The 22,261-nt window shown below is 34.6% G+C and overlaps 2 protein-coding genes across 2 annotated transcripts in view; one reads left to right on the top strand and one right to left on the bottom strand.

The window, feature by feature from the left end:
• LOC135831202 (uncharacterized) overlaps positions 1-22,261 on the top strand; it is a 572,431-nt gene that overhangs the window by 16,664 nt on the left and 533,506 nt on the right. The window lies entirely within an intron of this gene.
• On the bottom strand, positions 17,083-19,066 carry LOC135831173 (uncharacterized). The gene is made up of 3 exons (XM_065343471.1): positions 18,781-19,066; positions 18,453-18,701; positions 17,083-18,379 (listed from the first exon to the last, which is right to left on the bottom strand). The coding sequence occupies exons 1-3, from the start codon at positions 18,923-18,925 to the stop codon at positions 17,304-17,306; spliced, it is 1,470 nt and encodes a 489-aa protein (XP_065199543.1). The 5' UTR covers positions 18,926-19,066; the 3' UTR covers positions 17,083-17,303.

Consider the following 22,261-nt stretch of genomic DNA (forward strand, 5'->3'; position numbering starts at 1 on the left):
TAGGAAAGCATTTTGCACAATTTTTGGGAAGAAATAAAACTTTCTACTTTCTAGAATTTTTAGTAGATAAAAAACTGAGAATTTCTACAATTTTTAGCAAAAAGCAAGACTGTCTATTTTTGGGAAAAAATACGATTTTTTGGCAATTATTGGCCAAAAAGATGGTACTTTTTTGCAATCTTCGTTCAACATGGGAGAAATTTTTTTCATTGACATTTTTTTTTAGGTAAAAAAAGGTATTTTTGGGTAATTTTTAGGAGGGGGAATGGATACTTCTTTAGCTCTTGGATTTTTTTTGCTAAAAAGTAACCATCAAGTTTTCAAAAATTCCAATCCTATCCCTCTTGCAATACATTTTCGTCTTTCGATTTTCAACTCATCGCACAACATCCTTTGAAAATACCGTTAAAAAAACACACCCTTATCGATAGCTTCATCTCGTAAATTACCATTTCATCTTTTATCGAATCATGTAACCTTAACTGACAACTATATAAAGAAAATAACGTCCCATCATTAATCTCCCGGGCACAGCTCCGCTATTCTTTGCTTGACCTAAGAAAGACGAGAGAGAGTCGCACGTTCGATTATTTCATCTCGTCGATAATTAGAGAAAAGACGATATTTATACGAGTATGTGGCATAGAAAAATACTCGACTACGGCCGTTCAGCTATAAAAGATTCCATCGGTATAGGTAAGAAAAAATACGAGTAATTCAATATTTTCCAAGTAGCCATCTTTATAAATATACCTACCTATACGTACCTACGAAGCAAACTAGCGTAAAAATACTTCAAGTCCACGATTTGAAAACTCGTCCAGAAAAAAAAGAGAGAACACGAAAATACCCATAAAAATCTGTTATAACTCAAGGATATACCTGTCCGAAATATTTTTACAGTTGACGAAACAAAAAATTTCTAAAATTGTAGTGAAACGTATGAAAGGGGTAAAAAAAGACGTACGACGAGGCTGCTGGTCCTGGTCCACAAGATGAAACGTAAAGTAGGCTAATCTTTTTACTGAGAATACTGATGCGGATGCCTAATACCAGTAGGTATACTAAGTATATCCTTCTTTTCGCCATTACATCAGTTTGTGGAACAGAGTAGTTCATCTTTTACGTCTTATTGGACGTATTGGTTAGGGTAGAAAATACATTTTCGACGACAATCAATCATGCTCGCGGTCAAGTGTACAATGTACCATGTTGAATAAGAAATAAGATTCCTATAGAAAAATCCTATCGAGTTGTGTACTTGGCTCATGATTGTTAAATGTATGACATATAGGGTCGTTGTCGCTATAGAAACTGCCGAGGTGAATCTGTAAGTTAGGTTAGTTATGTAGGTAGTATAGGTACGAGTAAAAGGACGACGAAATTTTATAAAAAATAGACCAACGCTTTGATTTAAATAAAATTTATCACATAAGGGTACGTTTTTCTACGACGTTTCAACCTCTAGATTTACACACACACATGTTACATCCCAGCGGTACGGTGGTTGGAAAATACACCTTTGGGAAATACCTGCGCTCTCTTATAGAGTATGTACGAGTATTTCATTAACATTCGAAAAATTTTCAAGAAATTTTACATTTCTCGCTTTTCGATTATATACCTACCCACGTGAATGTAAGAAAATACACGCATAAAACCATCAGAATGGTAGTCTGCGGCAACAATGGTCCTGAAATTTATTTCACACATCAAATCGGTCTGAAACACGATCGAAGTTGTTGCGTTTCTTGAGTGAATTTGAATAATTCTGTTTTCTTTAACAAAATTTCATTCATGAATCATGAGCATCTCTTTGAAAAGCTGTGACAAATTTTTTTCTCTGTGAATTGTTGGTGACCAGACGTGACAAGGCAAAATATGTGGGCAATAAAATGCAAATCGACTGCAGCAGAGAATTTTATTAATCTCGTCATCAATCTATCAAATTTTGGAAAATACATTTTAAAAAACCGGTAATTAGTAAGTAATTTTTTCAATGAAGATGATATTGATGATGTGGAGATGACTTTGCAAATGACTTGTACATATAAACCATCCACCCTTCTCTTCTCTTAATCGCAATAAAAAAATTTCATTTTTTTCTAACGCCTCTACCCTCTATCAACAGGGTGCGATTTCATTTTCAGACCACGACAAAAAAAGGGCGTCAGCACGACAAGCGTAAGGCACTTTCACGATGGAAAAGTTATTTCCACGACTAAATTGTGAATTTCCGAGAGTAATTAAAGAGCTTACCCAGACAGAAACGTGTTCAAATGACAAAATAATGTATGGTATCAAATGACTAATTGAAAAACTCACAATATTTCATTAGGTGCCATACTTAAAACTGTCATATAAGGCCACACATGACAAATTTTTTCGGTCAAAATGTCAAAAAGAGACATTTTACCGACAAAAATGAGCGTTTAAAAAAAATTGGGCAACATCCTCCCCCAATGTGACCCTCAGGAGGGTCCAATTGCAAATCTTACTTCATATTCGTGTTCAGCAAGTTCGATTCATATGATAACCATACCCATATTGCCAATCTTCTTTTGCCCCAAAATTGGGGGAGGGGGTGCCTATGGCCCCAAAATTGGGGTTTCAAGAAATTGGTTAGTTTTCTATAGTTTTTAGAGGCCTGCATGCAAAATTTTAGAATTATATCACTGGTAGTATAGCTTTTTATAGTGACGCTGTGACACAAAAAATACCATTTTGAGTGTTTTTCGAGTTTTTGAAGATGACCCACCTGGAGAAAAAAATTTGAAAAGAATACCAATAATAGTATTCATGCAGATACTTATATTTTTGAAAGAAAAAAAATTGTGTACCAGAATTAGGTTCAGAGATATGGCGGTTTCAAATTTTCTTTTGCCAATAAATATCTCCCCCCTGGGAGGCCAACAATTTTTGAAAAAATTCAGGTTGCTAGACTCATGTCTCCTCTACATATTTTGGGCGAATTCAAAATTTTTCATTTAAAACTCGTTGAAGTATGATCCCCCCCCCCCCCCCGAAAAAAGTGTTTTTTTGCCCTTATATGGGGAAGGGGGTGGAGTGGGGAATTCTTTGGCACGAACCTTTTTTTTAGAGGTACCCAACAATGTTTCATCAAAATTTCAAAAATCTGAGGACAGGAACATTTCACCTATTTTACCAGGGAATATCCAAATTTATGTCAATATTAACCAAACAGATGTACTTGGTCCAGTAACTTTAGTAAAAAAATAGGGGCTATAGTGAATCACTAGGTGGCAAGCTGATTTTAGGTATACTGGTCCATTTTGATGTCCTGAAAACGAATCCGAGGAGTCCCCTACTGTGCCAGGTGAGCTTTCCCCCAAATTGTGGATCTTAGCCCCCCAAAATCGGTTTTTGGCCAATATATCGAAAAATATCGACTCTAGCGCAAAAATGATTGAAGAATGTTGTTCTACGTCAAATTTCCGATCTATTGATATATAAACTGTCTTCCCCCCAAGGGGGTGGGGCTAGAACCATTCAAATGTGAGGGGTTTTCTAAAAAAACACAAAAAAGCTATCAGTGCATAAGAGAGGTGAAATGGCCACCGAGAGCGTTTGAGTTTGTTGAGAGAAGATAGGTGGGAACTTTGTCCTCCTGAGAGGATTTGGTTCCCTAAGTACCTGTCCTGGGTATGCTTGGCTAATTAATACCCTTCTCATCCCTCATACAGATTGTGTGTATGTCACTATTCGTGCGACCAACAAGATGAAAGATCGAGCTTCTCTTAATGAACATACATTTACACACTACTAATAGGGAATACCTAGAGCTATAATTACACACGCGTCCGTGCAGTTCTGCTCAAAAGGCTTGTTGTCATAACATCCGACTAGAGGAGCGATTACTCTGAGCGACCTGAGACAACTGTGAAGCGGACACGGCATCGGCAGGCTGTTTTGGTCCTCCGCATCTCACAGAACTAATCCGCTAGATAGCACTGCACCAGGAGTGTTACCAACGACCGAGGGCATATCGCACCTCGGAAGCAGGGAGCAATAAGGTCACATCTCAAAAAAAATTGATTTTGATGTTTTTGCATTTTTGGGGTTTGTATGACTCCCCTCAACCAAAAATTACACGTTGAGTTGGGTACATTATGTGGATCTTGTAAAAAACGCAAATGGCCTAACTCAAAATCTCAACAACATTGCAAGTTGTTTGGAGTTATAAGGGTACATCTCAAAAAACTCCACCTTTCTTGAGCAAATTTTGTACGTACAAAGTGTTAACAAATAGTTTTGATTGTTTTGAATCTTTGTCAGTTAGAAATAGTTACAAGGAGTGCATTTTTTATTGGTTTGTACCAAATGGAAATTTTTTTTTAAATTGATCACTTTTCAGAAAAATGAATTTGCACATATCATGAAATTTTAGTTTTTTGAGAAAAACTCAAAAACTAAGCACTCTAGAAAAAAACTAACGACATTATGTCGATTGGAAATTTAATTCTCTACAACTTCGGTATCATGCAATTTTTTTTGGACGCTTCCTTTCGCCTCCACATCAACTTTAATGAAAGGTTATAACTCAAAATGTTTTCCAAACATTGAAATATTTCCTCTTTAAGATTTTATTTTTCAAAGTGTTCTTATGCTAAATGAAGGTAGGATACCAGATCTTTAAAATGAGGTGCTATTCATTCCTCACAATTAATTATAAGTTGATAAAAATAATGAATCAAGTTTTTAAAAAAAAGGAAATTACTCTCCTGTAAAATTTCACTTTTTTGAGATGTGACCTTATTACTCCCGAGGTGCGATATATTCCCTGCTATAACAAGTACTTTGGGTCCTCATCTACCCTCTACAAGTTGATATTAGCATGGAAGGTGGGTCCCATCGAGAAACTTCCGCGTGAAAAATTTCAGATCGGCACCACCTCCCCTTTTTGGGGAACCCCCCTTTTCTGTAATTTCAATACCAATTTTCTCAGCCCCATTTCAACCGATTTTGAAAATTTTTCAGTATGTTATGTATATTCATAGTAGGTATCCCCACAAAAATTTTCAACCCCCTCCCCTCATATTTACCCCTCAAAATGGTGTGAAAATGTGTCTTGGGGAGGGTTGGGAGTAAAATGGAAATTTCCGGGAAAATAACTAAGTACCTATTAATGAGTGGGGTGTCGTTTTCTTATGATTCGATACCGCTGAGCACGAATATGACGTCAGATTTTTTGCTACACTCATCTAGCCCTCTCCACAGCACATAGCCCCCTCAATTTATACTATTGTTAAAAATAATGAAATAAGTTGAAAAACGCTATTTTGAGGAGTAAATACGAGGGGAGAGGGTTGGAAATTTTTGTGGGGATACCTACTATGAATATACATAACATACTGAAAAATTTTCAAAATCGGTTGAAATGGGGCTGAGAAAATTGGTATTTAAATTACAGAAAAGGGGGTTCCCCAAAAAGGGGAGGTGGTGCCGATCTGATCCAGCGCTTTGATGAGGAGGGAGGGGGGGATAGCGGCGACAAAAATCGTGTTGCTATGAGACTCCACAAACAGTGCATCTTCGTAAAAAGATTGAGATGTTTTTAATTTCATATTTATGAGAACCGTTTTGAACCACTAAGCCAAGTACGAGTATAAAAAGTGATGGGAATTCTATAACGATCCAACAAACTCGTAGATATCCATCAAATTTCCATGCTTTGAATATTTTGGCTCAAGAATGAAAAACGGTCAATTTTTATGAGTTAATCGTTGCAGTAGGTCGCGCTGCACAGAACACACAATAAAGAACATAGTACCGATCAGAAGGAAATTAAATGGGCTATGCGAATCTCGTGAGCTAGTTTCATGTACATACGTGATTTTACGAGTGTGAAGAGTTTGCTTGACAAATTTTTGTGATGTTTAATAAACTTTTTGTCAACGACAGAAATAAATAAAAAAGAATTTGCCAGCCAGTTGATCTTTCTGTGTGTGTATCCAAAGTCAAAGCCCTTCGAAGTATTCCAGAGAATAATACGTAATTAAATATAGTGCGAAACGTGATTTAGCCAAAACAAGAGGAAAATAAATTAAGGAAACTGAATTGACGATCAAAAAAGTCACTAATTTTTTAGCAAATCAAGGTCGTAAATTATAAAAATTCTTCAATAGAGGGATATTCCATCTTCTACAAAGGTCGTGTCAAAGCAAAAATTCGACATCGACGTCATCGTCGTCGCTCCTCATACATCGTACTTATGTATAATACTACGAGTAGGTAGAGATAGATATCTATGAAAATTTAACTTAACCTAAATATACCTAACCTACACAGTACAAGTTGCAGAAATGCCTTTCATGTAATATTCGATCTCTACGTACCTACATACTTAGTACCTATACCTACCTACCTACTACGTGGATTAGTTAGGACTCTGTGTGTGAAAATTCGCCTAGCTCGAGATGTCTTATTAATATAGGCCGAATTAAATATTTAGAGAATGGCTTTTACGAATATTTGTTTTATTTTGCACAACGCAACGCATCGAGGATTAGGTTCTGCCTGCAAAAGCGGTTGAAAATTTATTAGGTTCAGTTTTGATTAACGTTTCTTCGGCACTTTGATTAAAAACCGTTTCAACCTTGGGTAATTTTAGACGAGATTCTTACTACATAGAATATTTTATATTGTTGTCTATAGGTACCTACACCTTTGGTTAAGGTATTCGATGCGATTAAAATATCACACAGCGTCGGTTTGGGAGTTTATTCGTCATCGTTGGCTTCATGGCTTCGGGTTTAGAGCTGCGAAATACGTACCTACGTACATAATTACGCGGTTTTAAATAAAGTTATCGGTAACGAGAGAACAGTAGGAACCAGGAAGGGTTCGAAAAAGGTGTATAAATAAATTTTCAAGGTGAAACGAAGCTTTTTATTGAGACTTCATATTATGCACATCAACTTTCATGTACTTAGTATGTTATTGGCGGTGTCATTGATGGGTAACGGAAGATGTTTGGAAAGTAGGTAGGTAGTCGATTTCCGGCCACCGTTATGGCGTTTGGGGAGAAAAAAGTACGCGCACTCGAGATGAAAAACATTCTGGATTTAGACAAACATTGATAAGAAGTTTATTTTGAGTAGGACACTGCCCAGAAAAATTTTTCGAGTCCAAAAGTCCTCAAAGTAGGGTCATTTTTGAAACAAAAACAATCGTGTTTTTTCCCCACCGTTTCGCAATTATAAAACCTGTCAAGAGTTCTCAGTCACCCCATTCAAAAGTTGCAACTTCAATTTCTTAACATTCCTCATACCCATTGAATTCAAAATTCGAGACCGCTTTTCGTAGCCCTATTACACCAAGCACTTGAAGATCTGTGATTTTTATACCATTTTTTTCCTCCTCAGGTAAAACTCAAGTCAATTTGCCTTAAGCACTCTCCATCGTTCGCATTATTCAATTAACTGGATAAAAATGGCGAACAAGGAAGAATTCCATCTCGAGACATAAATCTTCTTGCTCGCGTTTACACTTTATCCTGTTGACGAAAATTTACGAGTAGGTACATCCTACGAAACGTTTATTAGGCGCGAATAAAAACGATCAACAGAAAAATAGAGAGAAAAAAATACACCTTGTTTCAACACGAGAAATAAAACAGCAGCCATGGGCATCCTATCGCAGCTTACAAATACAATAATATTAAACATTAAAAGTATAAAAACGTGCGTTCATTAAAAAGCGAATGAGATGAGCACTCGTAGGATAACATTCTTTTAAAAGCACCCTTAGCTCTCCCCTTTCCCATACATATAAATATTTAAAAAGATGAAATTTCAGATGAATTGAAATTTTAACGACTCGCTGTCTCTACTGTTAGCGTGTCTGCGACAGATGTTCATACATTTTCCAACGATTGTTTATTATTTCTGTACGAAGATTTTATAAAATAATAAAATTCGTGTCGCGTTGAGTTTTCTTGTTTGGTTAAATTTATTTTGCGATTTTAAACAGTCTTTTTTTTTTTTTGCAAAACGTGTAAAATATGCTGTAAAAACCCACGTGTTTTGTATCGTTTCATGATCGCATGCTGCAGTAAGAACTATATGCACCTTCCACCTACACAATGTAGGAATTGTTGGAAAAATAAAACGAGACTGATTGTCCGGCATATGACAATAGGAGTAATTGCACCCCCCCCGCTGATCCTCCGGGACAACTTTTTTCTTAAAGGGGACATCCTAAGGAACATTTTAAAGCAAACTTGCCAAAAAAAAAGTTGGCCTTACTTACAAAATGGCGGCCATTTTAATTGACAGGTAAGGCGAAATCGCAGATTTTCCGTTTCAACATGGGACTGGCACGACATTTTTCAAACCTTACAAAGGTAGATCGAAGATCATGCAAAAATTTATCACCTGTCAAAATTTCAAGTGACAAAGTGCATTTTTCGATTTTTGGTGAATTTTTGAAAATCGAATTTAGGCCAAAAATGGGGGGGAAAATTAAAATTTTACCAAATTGACCAAGAAAGCTGAAATTTGGGATATACCTTATTTTCGACATGCCAAATCGATTGGAAACGGTTTCAACTCGTTTTGAGCAGTTTTGGAGCCTCCAGCAGATTTTTGAAACTCGAAATTCCCACAAAATTCCATCAAATTGGAATTATAAAGCTAAAATTTATTCTAAAAACTAATTTCAATACGCTACGAAGTGCTGCAGATGAATTTCAAGTCGTTTTGGAGGCTCCAGCAACTTTTTGAAAGGTTGTATGACGTTTTTTTGTAAAATTGAAATTTCCTAAAAGTAGCTGGAAGCTTCAAAATCATTTGAAACCACCATGTAGTCTGCGAAGTAAATTTCAGCTTGCCAACTCTATTTGATAAATTAATGTTGGGGAAATTTGAAGTTTCGAAAATCTATTGGAAGCTCCAGTAATTTTCAAAAAAGTCACTGGAGGCCCTAAAATGACTTGAACCCATCAGAAGTCGTCTTCAGAGGGTGTTAAAATTGGAGTGTAGAGTAAATTTCAGCTTTCCATCTCCATTTGATGAAATTTTGTGAAAATTCAAACTTTCAAAAATCTGCTGGAGGCTCCAGTAATTTTCACAAAAAGTCGCTGGAGGATCTAAAATTACTTGAACCCACCTGAAGTCGTCTTCAAGGGTGTTAAAATTGGAGTGCAGAGTAAATTTCAGCTTTCCATCTCCATTTGATGAAATTTTGGCGAAATTTTAAGTTTCAAAAATCTGCTGAAGGCTCCAGTAATTTTCAAAAAAGTCACTGGAGGCCCTAAAATGACTTGAACCCGCCACAAGTCGTCTTCAGAGGGTGTTAAAATTGGAGTGTAGAATGAATTTCAGCTTTCCATCTCCATTTGATGAACTTTTGGGAAAATTTTAAGTTTCAAAAATCTGCTGGAGGCTCCAGTAATTTTCAAAAAAAGTCGCTGGAGGCCCTAAAATTACTTGAACCCACCTGAAGTCGTCTTCAAGGGTGTTAAAATTGGAGTGCAGAGTAAATTTCAGCTTTCCATCTCCATTTGATGAAATTTTGTGAAAATTTAAAGTTTCAAAAATCTGCTGGAGGCTTAAGGAATTTTCAAAAAGTCGCTGGAGGATCCAAAATGACTTGAAATTCATCTGCAGCACTTCGTAGCGTATTGAAATAAGTTTTTAGAATAAATTTTAGCTTTACAACTCCAATTTGTTGGAATTTTGTGGGAATTTCGAGTTTCAAAAATCTGCTGGAGGCTCCAGAACTGCTCAAAACGGGTTGAAACCGTTTCCAATCGATTTCGCATGTCGAAAATAGGGTATATCCCAAATTTCAGCTTTCTTGGTCAATTTAGTAAAATTTTAATTTTTTCCCTCATTTTTGGCCTAAATTCGATTTTTAAAAATTCACCAGAAATCGAAAAATGCACTTTAGCACTTGCAATTTTGACAGGTGATAAATTTTTGCATGAGCGATCTACCTTTGTAAAGTTTGAAAAAGTTCGTGCAAGTCCTATGTTAAAACGCAAAATCTGCGATTTCGGCTGACCTGTCAATCAAAATGGCCGCCATTTTGTAAGTAAGGCCAACTTTTTTTTTGGCAAGTTTGCTTTAAAATGTTGCTTAGGATGTCCCCTTTGAGAAAAAAGTTGTCCCGGAAGATCGGCGGGGGGGGTGCACTTACTCCTATTGTCATATGCCGGACTATGACAATACTGAAATTGTAACAAAAGAAATGGGTATTTGACCGTTTCTGGCAAAAAAAGAGACATTTGGACAATTTTTTTTTAAAAGTAAAACTTCAAAATTTTTTGAAAAAACGACTTCCTATGTTTAGAAATTTTGTAAAAAGCGAGGATTTTTTTTACAATTTTTGGCAAAAAGAAGAACTTTTTAAGAATTATAGTCAAAAAGAGGTACTTTGGCAATTTCTGGCAATACTTAAGCTGGGCTTTTAGATAATTTTGAAGAAAAAAATTTTTAAGCAAATATTACTGAAGGTGTTCGCCATGAAAGTCGTTATCAAAATGAGCTTTTGGAGCTTTTTAAGAAAATTCATAGATGTGTACAACGATGAATACCTGTAAAGGTTATTTTCAAAGAGTATTCCAAATCAAAAAGAAAAATGAAAATCTGTTGGTTTTATCGAGCTTTTGGATTTCAATTTTGGAACTTGTTTTTTTTCATTTTTTCAAACTAGAAAATGTAGGTAGGTACTAGGTCTAGGTACCTACTTTAATGCGTGCTTGCCATTTGAAGAATTGTATCAAATCTGGCTCTCGTTGTTCCAAAAGGTGTGTAGAAACTGAAATCGTATTGTGAGGGGGGGGGGGGTTGTCAAAATCAGTAGGTGTCACGCACCAAATGATGCAGCAAATACCTTGTTCTCTCTTCGTTTTTGTTTTCAGTTGTATGATTACCTTCCTACACAAAAATATAGGTACCTTTTTTTCGTAACATTTTTCATTGTTTTCAACATATAAAAATAGAACTCTATAGCGACTGTTTTACTGTTTCTTCTTATACTTATTCGCATAAATTAACCAACTATAAAAACAAGGAAATTTTAAACGAAATATGTACGAGTATCTACTTCGTATAACTACACACGTTGCGAACACCACAAACGTTCAACTGTATAACGAAAATGTGGAGAAAAGGGCAGTGAAACTAGTCGAAAATTTGCGAGTCTTTTCACCAAGTTGTTCAACATAATATTAGTATACTCTCGTAGATGTAAATCGTGTTATCAAATTAACGAAATTAAGTATTATTCTACAATGGATACCCGCGTGCGTTGCGTTTTCTAGTCTACGAATAAAATTCGTATATTGCAATTTTCATGGAATACGAAAGTCGATAAATAAAGTATGTATTTCGCGTTCCCTTATCCGCCTCTGCTTCTCGCCGTGTACTATTTTGAAACGGAAATTCGCCGCAAATATACGGATAACTGTGCATACCTACACACATAAATATAATTCAAAACTAACGCAAACATGGTTTTTTACTCGCGAACAACTCAAGTTGGAAAATTAATTACGTAATTCTTCATTACAAATTACCCCGTTAAATTAAAAAATTTCAGTATTTTTCACTACTTACAGCAGCAGCTCATACTCGAGATTTATCTGAAACTCGAAGTGGGAAAAAATCCCATCATATTTTACACGCAATGTTTAAAATTTTTTGTCAACGCACTAACTCGAGCAAAACGAAAAAATTCTCGAATGGTGCTTTACACTTCAACATACAAATAAGTTGGTAAATGAAGCGAAAAAACGTGTATTATTTTCAAACATAATAATACCATCATAAAGGCACCTCGTAATATTACAGGATCGCGTTTTTTAGGTTGAAAATTACGGCGAACCGTTTTAATTATTAGATTTTTTTAAGCTGAATAAAAGGCATAAGTAAATAGGTACGTACGGGGGCGTGTAAATCAAGAGATGTAGGCAATGTATGCAACAAGTGTAACACGTGATGAAGATGATATGATGCGATGCTCTTTGGCTCTCGTTCAAGAACATGGAACAGATTTCAATTTGAATATTGCTTATTAATTTTCGTTAACGATTTTTTCACCTGTTAACTCTGTTTACGTGCTCCTTACGTTGTGCGTATTTTGTATTTTGAATTTTTTTTTTTTTTTTGCAAAAGACTTGCCATATTAGAAAACCCATTATCAAGTTTTGAAAACATTCAATTAACCAATTTTTCGCTTTTGAAGTTTTTGTTTTATTAAAATAAAAATTTTGGCTGCAAAATAAAGCACTTCTTTGAAAGATTTTCTTCCGAACAATAATTTTTTGTCTTTTTTTTCATAAAAGAATCGAACGATGCGAGACATTGCTCAAAAACTATATCGTACATCGTACATCTAAGTTTTTTATCCAACAAAATCCCTTTTTGAAAAAATAAATAATCTTTAGCGTATGAACAAAATTGGATAATTATTACTTTCTTTTCTTTGAAACGAATTATTTTTAAATACATAGGTAACAATAAACACTGTTTTTTTTTTTTTTTTATTAGAAAACAGCATAGGTAAGGTACCAAACTGATTTGGTTATTGGTATAGTAACATATGGAAATACCTACTTGATTTAGTTTTGGTTTTGAAATTTCACGCTAATTGGTTAGGTTATTCTGTGAAAACGAGTGACCAATATGTATGAATATTTTTGATTGATTCAAAATTTCAAATTCAAGTAAACTTGATGAAAAACGAATAATAAGTAGGTAAATCACCCATATAGCTTTTTCCAGCTTCGTGCTCCAGAATTGTTTTCATAAAATATCGTTTTCACTAAATCCGTGATCATCTTTTTTTTTTTTTTTTTTTTGAATTGTCCACATAACTTACCTATTAAGAATAATTTTCAAAACAACTCAACCAATAGCTCAGAGAATAAATTGTTTAAAGAAAAATCACAACGAAATCTTGATAACAAAAAAAAAATTAAGCTGAAAATGAAACTGTAGATTTGAGTATTAAAGGTTAACGGTCTGTCTCCTCCGCAACGACTTCCGAATAGTCTTGAAATAATTACTTCTGATGACTTCCCCAATGCTTCCTTTTTTGAACGATATTCGAAGGGATCAGGTAAATTTTGAGCTACAGAAAGAATCCACGAAAATCCCTATACGAGTATTTACTTATATACGAAGGTCAACGCATCTTTTTCTTACATCAACTTCTTCGTTCAACGACTATCCATTCTTCATTATTGGCCAAAACGAAAACAAAGTACAAAAACACTCTTATCACTACATAGTCAACAACACTGGTAAAAGGTTTAATTATACGAACTCATCATCGACGATACCTATTTCTGAGAAAAAAAACACTCGATCGAAATTAAAGAAAACCTCCCCAACACTTTTTATATTTCCAATTTCGAAAATAAATTTCATTTTCTATTTCGATGATAATACAAATTGCATCGATTACCTACGTCGCCAGCGTCTGTAAAAAGAAAGAGCCAATAACGCAATATCCTCTCGAGAAATTTCCTCTTTTTCCGTTAATAAAATGTAATCGTTCGTTTAAAAGCCAATGTGCTCGTTCGTATATAAAACAAATGTTTCGAAAAATTCGTCGGCGCTGTATTTCTGTACCTTTAAAGCGTGTTTTTCGAATTAGAAGTGATTTCTTTTTTGCTCGTCTTTACGACGAATGTGGATTAGATCTACGCCTTGTCGATAATGTGTTGTTGAATGTTCAATTCGTGTACCTACTACCTACCTAGTCTGTGGAGTGAAGGAGAATTCTGCCTTATGTGGATCATGATAAACGAGCTAATATTCGCTGAATTTATATGGATGGAAAGGTTTATCGTACACGATATTGTGTGCCCGTACTTTACTGTCAAAACAGTTTAGACTTTTCCAGTTTGTAAGTATACGAATGTTATTACGGAGTATACGGATGACTTTTATGGTCATCTTGGGGAATACGCAATGACGACTGTAGTTCAACGTTTATTCTGACAAACGGGCGAATATGGTAGATAAATTTCACATGTAAAGAAGTTTTCATCTCGGTGAATAGGTATAAAAATAATACGAAGTTTTGAGTTTAGTCGACAATAGATAGGGAGGTTTTCGAGAATTTTAAAAAACGTTTGCTCGACAACGTCACCGAATGTATAGATACCTACTGGATTTGAAATTCATAATATAGACGTTGAAATTGAATTGAATTATTCGAATGTACTCGTACGAAGTGTGATTGGTCTTCGATAGATGAGGATGAACTTCGAGCTTTTCTGAGGAAAACAAAGTACTAAGTACATTGAACTTGACTGTAAAAAAAAATCTGATTGGTTTGCAAAATAAATTTTCTCCCTTCGGTCACGAAACGTATAGATTCAAAAATTTGAAAACTCAATTCAATTTAATAAAAATTTGAAAAAAGTTGTAATTTGTTTTATTCTCAACTTAGGTGATATGACAATATTGTGCACACTGCACAGACTTTCTTTTGTAGGCCAATCATCTTGAATACAAGTTTGCATGTTTGTCTAATCAGAGGTTTGAAGGAACCGAGTTACGATCACCTTGAAAAATGTTTATTTTTTAGTTTTCTGTTTTGCTGAAAAGAAAAATTCACTCTATCTACTAAATAGTATAATGCCAATTCCCAAAGCTCGAAGAGTCGAGTGGTTAAAAAATTATAGAGGTTTGACGTTTGAATTATGAAAATTTTTAGAACAGAAAAAAGTCAAGAATTTTTTCCCCTGTTGAACTTGAGTCAACTAAAAGCAGTAAAACTGAGTGAAAGACCAGGGTTGTACAAAAACGTGTTTTTTTTGAAAAAAACAAAAAAAACGTTTTTTTTTGTTTAAAACGTTTTTTTTGTTTTAAAACAGTTTTTTTCTTGTGTTTAAAACTACCTATGTGTTTAAAACGCGTTTTAAACACGTTTAAAATGTGTTTTAAACACAAATTCATTATTGTTTTGAGTTCACCAGACATCAATTTTTGAGATGTGACGTCATAAAAATGCTATAAAGCTCAAGAAATATTGAAAAATTGGAATAAAAACACAAAATTTGTCTCTAAAAATACAGTTTGTTTTATTTCACTTTTTTTCAACAAAAAACTAAAAAAAACATGTTTTTTTTAGGAAATTGGAGTTGAAAAAAAACACGTTTAAAACAAAAAAAACACAGTTTAAAACGGCTTTAAACGGCTTTTTTTGTTTAAAACATCGTTCTGTTTTTTTTCACTTGTTTTAAACGTGTTTTAAACATGTTTAAAACATTTTTGTTTTAAACATGTACAACCCTGTGAAAGACTGAACGAATGGCAATAAATTAATTGTGAAATTTCCGTTCGGAATTGGAATAATGATTGTAAGTTCTTTTTTATAGTTACTTCTACCCTTCAACGCTTCAAAACAACAGCAAAAACCATGTGGGTCTTCGAGATGGATTTTGAGCAAAATACATATTATTAATTTCAGAGTCAAGCTTCCGAACAACTAAGCATTCATCACTACACTGGTAACATATTTTTTCGTCTACATTTAACTCCGGAATTACATTTAGGGCCGGTTTCTCAATTGTCGATTAGCGGCAATTTAACTGCTGACTAGTCTAACCAACAGTTAACACGTTCCCCAATTGTTTATTAGTTACTAACCAGCGATTTCTGGTGTCAAAAATTGACTGGCTGTGTTAATTTTTGACACCAGAAATCGCTGGTTAGTAACTACTAAACAATTGGGGAACGTGTTAACTGTTGGTTAGACTAGTCAGCAGTTAAATTGCCGCTAACCGACGATTGAGAAACCGGCCCTTAGTCCTTCAAAAGAAAAATATTGAATTAAATTCTAAAGAAATTCATGCTGAATGAATGGTTCTTAACAGCAAGCAGTAAACTGGCAACTTTGGCGTTGACGACGTTGAAAATGTTTACAAAGTGCAACTTTCGCCTCATACACCGCGCAGCAGTCCGATTAGGTTGACTCTGTGTAGTTGCTTTCCCTAGAGACCTAGATTGACTGTCCTACTCTGTCTGTGTAGTTGCTTTCCTTAGTATGATAACGATTTGATTTGAATTTTGAAATTAAATATTAGAAAATTAACTACCTATTTCAGTTATAATTTATTGCAATATTGCAAATTGATGCTTAGTAGTTAGTACATAATTGGTTCACGCAATGTTAAATTAATAATGTTTTTCAGTAGTTTTCTCGGTTTGAATTTCAAATAATTTGGCGTTCTTTTACGGAAATTTAATACCTTCACATTCAGAATTTACTCTAAATATACGTAGTCATTTTCCTAACAATTCAACACGTTTTTTTTTTCAAATTAAAAGTTCAGGCTTTTTTATCTTGCAATGGCTTCAGCGTAGTTTTCACGAATACGAAGAATACGTTCATAAGTACCTATTCAACAAATTTCCGAAGGATTGAATCGTCCAGCTATGTATCAGCAAACTAGACAATCCTGTCACTTTATTGCGAATGTACTTCGAAAAACTAGAAAGGATGAGTAAATTCAAGTTCGATCGCTAGAAGCCATCTACATTGAGAATTATTAAGTAAGGTCAACTGCCATCGCGTACGTGAATATTTTCAAATCATTACCTTTAGTTTTTTCAAATTGAAAATCAATAAAATCATATTTATAACAAGAAATCTGAGTTCTTACAATTTGATTGTGAGATTAAAGTAGGTAAATGGAAGTCATCATTTTTTACTTGAACATCCTGAATTATTTCCATTTTCGAAGTAGGTACCTACTTACTTCCTTATTAGATAAAATTGGTTTGGTCGAAGAATCGTTTCAATTTTTCGATGGTAATTTTCGTCCTTTTCAAATTATGCGGAAGGAAAATTTCAAGAATTTTGATTTGTTGATAAAATTAATGCATGAAATGTGAAAAAGTAACGAGTTCATTTTACGTACAGTCTGTTAGCTAAATCTTTCAGTCTTACTGCTCGTAAATTCTCGCGTTATTTTCGTGTCGTCTCTGTATTATAGTAATCTTTTCTGAAAAATTTCCCAGTCGTCTGTTGAATTGTTTAATATTTCGGCCTTGGAAAATTTCTTGATTCGTAGAAATCATAATAAAAACTTCGCTGGACTCAAAAATAAGAAATGTTTTTATTAAAAAAAAGTACAAAATAGTATAAAAATAGTAAAAAAAAAAATATGAAAAAGAAAGTACAAACAAAAGGAATTGAAGAATTATAGCTCACAAATGAGGAAAATATTATCCGCGTAGGTATTCTTCGAAAAATAAAATAACATGAGAGGTGGACGGAGAACATTACCTCCAGTCGTATAAAGCCCGTTAGTTTTACGTTTAATCACATTCAGTCTCACAAGAATCAAAAGTAGTAGAAAAGTGCATTGATTTGTTCATGATGTCTTCTGGTTTCCATAATTGATTATGAAAAAAATTATTTACCAACATGACGTCATCTTCAATGGCGATGAGTAACTGCTCGGATAAATGCTTGAATTGGGAATTTTTTTCCATAATTGCAAACAATGGTTGACATCCTGCTCCTAAGCTGCGAGCCAATGAAAGCGTTCGATCCATTTCTTCCAGCTCTTTTTTTTGTTTTTCGGCCAAGTAACGAGACCTTAGGATTAATTTTTCTCGTTGCCATCGTATACGTTTTTCAGTAATACCGTACATATTCATAAAAGCTTTCTGACACACATCGACGTATTTCACTTTCAAGCACGGAGTATTATTTTCGAGTTCCGAGATGTTATTTTCGCCATCAATCGTATTAATACTTTCGTTGTCGTTGAAACTCGATGGGCTGTTCACGTCGGAGATATTGGTTTCTTTCGTCGAAGAACCACTTTCAGAATTTTTGTTCTCTGTAACTATATCTGGCTTGATACCGATAACGTTACCATTTTCTTTAGCGAACGAAGTGTTCTCGAAAGTTGAGTTTTCAGCAGTATTTTTGTTCTCTGTAACTATATCTGGCTTGATACCGCTAACGTTACCGTTTTCTTTAGCGAACGAAGTGTTCTCCAAAGTTGAGTTTGCAGCAGTAAAATCCAGCTCCATACCGCTAATATCGCCATTTTCTTTCACTATAGAATCGTTCTCAGAAGCTACATTTTCTGCAGTAGAATCTAGCTCCATAGCAGTACCGTTAAGCAGTTCTTTCGACGCAATACCATTTTCGAATATTTTATTTACTATAGTCGAGTCATGTTCCATGCTATCAGCGTTGCCGTTACAATGTGGTATTTCTTTCATTTCGGTATCACTTGTTTGCGGTTCTTTAGAAGCTTCCTTCGCATTATCTGTGGTTTCGTTAGGAGTATTGGTAGAAGAATCAGTTTTCGGCGAGTTCTCTGGAATATTTGTTTCTATAGCAAATTTCGCCGAATCGTAATTCAAGGTTTTCGCATCTGTAGAAAAAAGTTCGGATTACAATTCTATCGAAATGTGTTTTTTAGTTACTTCGGTAAAGTGTTAACTTACACGAGTACGACTCTTTGACCGATCCTGTCAATGGAATGAGATATTTGCAGGTTACTCTTCTTTGTATTTTTTTGTCGATTATTTCATCTTCCCATAAGCGTTTAGCGATACTTTTAATTTTTATGTGGCGCTGTATGAATAAGTTTTGCAAAGAGTGATCACCCAATTCGCCAAATTGTTTGTAGATTTTTTCTCTCCACTCTTTGCCGATTTTTCTATCGCAATGTAAGGGGCAATTGCATAATTGATCTGTAATTAACCGAAATGATTGGAGTTAAGGTATGTTGAACATGTGGTTTTCGAGTGGTACAGTTTTAAAAGGTTTTACCTGGTTGTTTCTTTTGCGAAATACTCGAGGGTTTTGTGGTAATGCTTTGTTTAACGTCTGCTACTTCGGTGTCTTCGGTTTCGTTAGTTTCGTTCGTTTCATTCACTGGCTCGTCGCATACTTCGGTTGTGGTGCTCGTATCCATTTTAACAAAGATGGTAAACTGTTCAGCCTTTTAAAAATTAACTGTTGAAACTCAATGCATCGCAAACAAAATACGTTCAGTACCTTTGTGCAAAAGCAAAAGCACGACTCGATTGTGTTGTTTTCCTTTGCGACGTTTTTTTGTTTTTTGTTGTTGCTTTTTTGTTTGTGTTGAAGAAACGAGTGGCAGCGTTTTTAATGGACGGAATATGTGTGTAGGAGCGCCAGTAGCGTTGATGTTTTTTCATTTTAATTTTTTCCTAGTTTTTGTTTCGATTCGATTTCTTCTACATAACTTCAAAAACTGACCAAAAATTAAAATTATTTCTGTCAGGGCGTCAGGGCTCCTGACTGAAAATGAAAAAACAGAAAAATTCACTGTAGGTGAGTTCAGAGTTGATTCCCGTTTTTTTTTATTTGTGGAAATAATAGAAGTAGCCAGTAGAGTAGGTAGTCGAATTGATTTTGCTTTATGAAGTGCCTTTTGCAGGTTTCAACTTTCCAACCCTATTTGACCTCTCTCCAGGGTCTAAAAAGTAGATTTCTGGGTAATTTTTCACTGTTTTTGAATACACAAGAATCAAGATGAATATTCAAACCGGCCACCGGGACAAAATAATTCTAAGTGCCTTATATGTATTGAATAGACCACCCATCTGACTTATAGCCTACCTCAGAACTATCTCAGAACACAACAGATCAATCACTAAACTATAAAAAGTGGGAGAAAGTAGGTATTTGCAAATTTATTTCTATTCTTAGATTTTGGAAGGAAATGATACAAATTTATATGTTTCCTTCGAGACTTGAGATGAGATGATCTAGTTGTTACCTATTTGCGAATTTTTATGAAAAGGTGACTTCATTATTTTCCCCAGAATGATTGCTCTGAAAAACGGATTGAAAATTCAGTACGATTATTAAAGCAAGACACAACTCTCTCTTCAATCACTGACTTTTTTGGTGTTATTGCTGAGAAAAAGTCGAATATGTACCAAAAAATTGAAACACATTTTTTATAAATAAAATTTTAATTTGAAAGTTGGCTACCTATTTTAAAAAGTGTATTCGCTCGCAGTAAAAATTTATCTCAAATTTACTCATATTGCTCAGCTCACATTGTTATCACATATAAAAAAGTTGGTAATTTTTTTTACTCGCAGCAGAAAAAGTTAGTTGGCCGAAGCATGTTGAATGAAACAGCAAGTTGGGAAGTTTTGTAATTTCGTAGCAAAGTAGTTTGTGTTCATTAACCGAGTGTGGAAAGGGGTTTGTTTCGTTTCAGCGCTTTAAAGTATATATATATATAGTAGATGCGTTGTTGTATTATAATTTAGAATACGTTTTTCGTATATTTTTTAGAAATTCGCTTTCATCAACTTTCTTTTTATAGACTTTTCAGTTTTCACGAGTTTTTCTCCTTCTTCTTCTCTTCATCGAGCGTAGCTGTTCGGTAAAAGGCCAATGCTTCGACTCTCCTTTTTTTTTTTTTACTCCAAACGTGATTTGGTTTCATATGTACTTTGGCGATGAAGAAATGAACGAGTCAATATATGCTGTGGTCACTCGGATCTATCTACGCTTGAAGGGTATTTTTGAAACACCTTATTGGCGAATTGTTGCGTTTACGTGTGCGGTGTGCTGATAAAGAAAGAGGAAGTAACTCAACTAGAATACCTACTGAACGATGGTAAATACTACTTGTCTCCGTGTAGGAAGTTTTGGGTGTAAATTTTAAATTTCACGCACTGTTTGGCCATATTTTTTGGTAATTGAATGAAAGTGTGGTTTGTTTCGATTGCAGTATAGGTAGCTCTATCTACCTTGCGTGTTATTAATGCGGTTATTAAGGTGTAGGTACTGGGTGTTCCGAAATAGGATCCGAATAGTTGATGCACGAGTGTAAATAGTTTAGTAGACTCTGGAAAATGAAGGGGCGAGTTAATTTTCTTCAGCTATATTGTGATATTTTTTTGATATTTCACTACAACTTTGGTGGCTAAATGTGGATGGATTTTTACTGAATTTTGAATCGAAGAACACGTCTCGATATTGCGATCAAAGTTGGAAAAATTACCAAAAAACTCCGAATGGAATAATCAATGTTCGAAATTCTGGCAATATTTGATGTAGAAAAATAAACTGCGTGAAAAATATGACAGAATAAATGAAATTAGCCTTGACCATTTCTATAAGGTTTTGAAATGTGTAAAGAGAAGAAAAAAACACGGTACACTACTTATGGAAAACTACAGCAAACATTGCTGCCTGCCACTCATCAATTCTTCAGAGCAGCGTATCTTATCCTTAAACGTCTTGAAAATCAACTCGAATTATATTTTATTGTTTAACTCGAGTTTTTTTTCAGACGTTACGAAATTTTCAGGATAAAGTTTCCAAATATAATTCGGAGAGACAAAACCAACACTTCAACGCGTTTTCAGCATAACTCTCTCACTCCGTACATATATACGACATCGATAAAAATAAAAGTTTTCATTTTTTGTTTCACTATAACAGACGATGAGGAAAGAGAGAAAGAAAGGATAAAAGGATTTCAACGAAATGGTTTTAAAAAAACAGTATTTTATGACGAAGTTAAACAATACGTATAAAAAGTACCTACGCACATATAAACGAATATCAGCCAGGCAAAATGATATAAGCTTCGTATAGTAATTTACAACCTTCAAAGGATCGTCTATACTTTCTACTTCGGAAAAGAAAAAAAAAAAAAAAAAAAATAGCTGATGATAAAAACAAACGTACGCACGTTCTAAACAACTTGTCAATTCACTCGTCTGAGAATGAGAAAAGCTGTCCTTTATTTCAAATTTGGTATATTTTTCATTTCGCGAATCTTGTAAAGAAAAAGCTTTTTGGATGGAAAATAATTAGGTAGGTAGGTGCCTGTGTATAGTGGAGTATTTATTATTCAGAACAAGAGCAAATAATTCCAACTATAGGTACCTACCTAAGAAGTTTTATCGAACTACATATTAGGTACCTAAGCCTGGTATAGAAATTTTCAACCAATTGTACACCATGCTAAGTTAAGTACCACGCTTTTTAAAATTATCCTGGTGGGAGTTGTGTAGTAAAACTGCGCTTTTGTCGAAAAAACCTTTCAAGTGACGATAACTAACTGAGCGAATAAATATCTCCGAAATGGTTCCAAGTTGTATTATAGGTACGCACTCGAACATCATTAAAAGTAATTCGGATCGATTCGAAATTTTTAAAAGACGAGCAGAAAACAGCGTAGAGAGTTTAGTAATTCATGATATCAAGCTTTCGACAAGCATCGTAATTACGTTAGTCAAACATTCATAAAATA

This window comes from Planococcus citri, chromosome 1 (genome assembly GCF_950023065.1).
Source record: "Planococcus citri chromosome 1, ihPlaCitr1.1, whole genome shotgun sequence".
Taxonomy (NCBI): Eukaryota; Metazoa; Arthropoda; class Insecta; order Hemiptera; family Pseudococcidae; genus Planococcus; species Planococcus citri.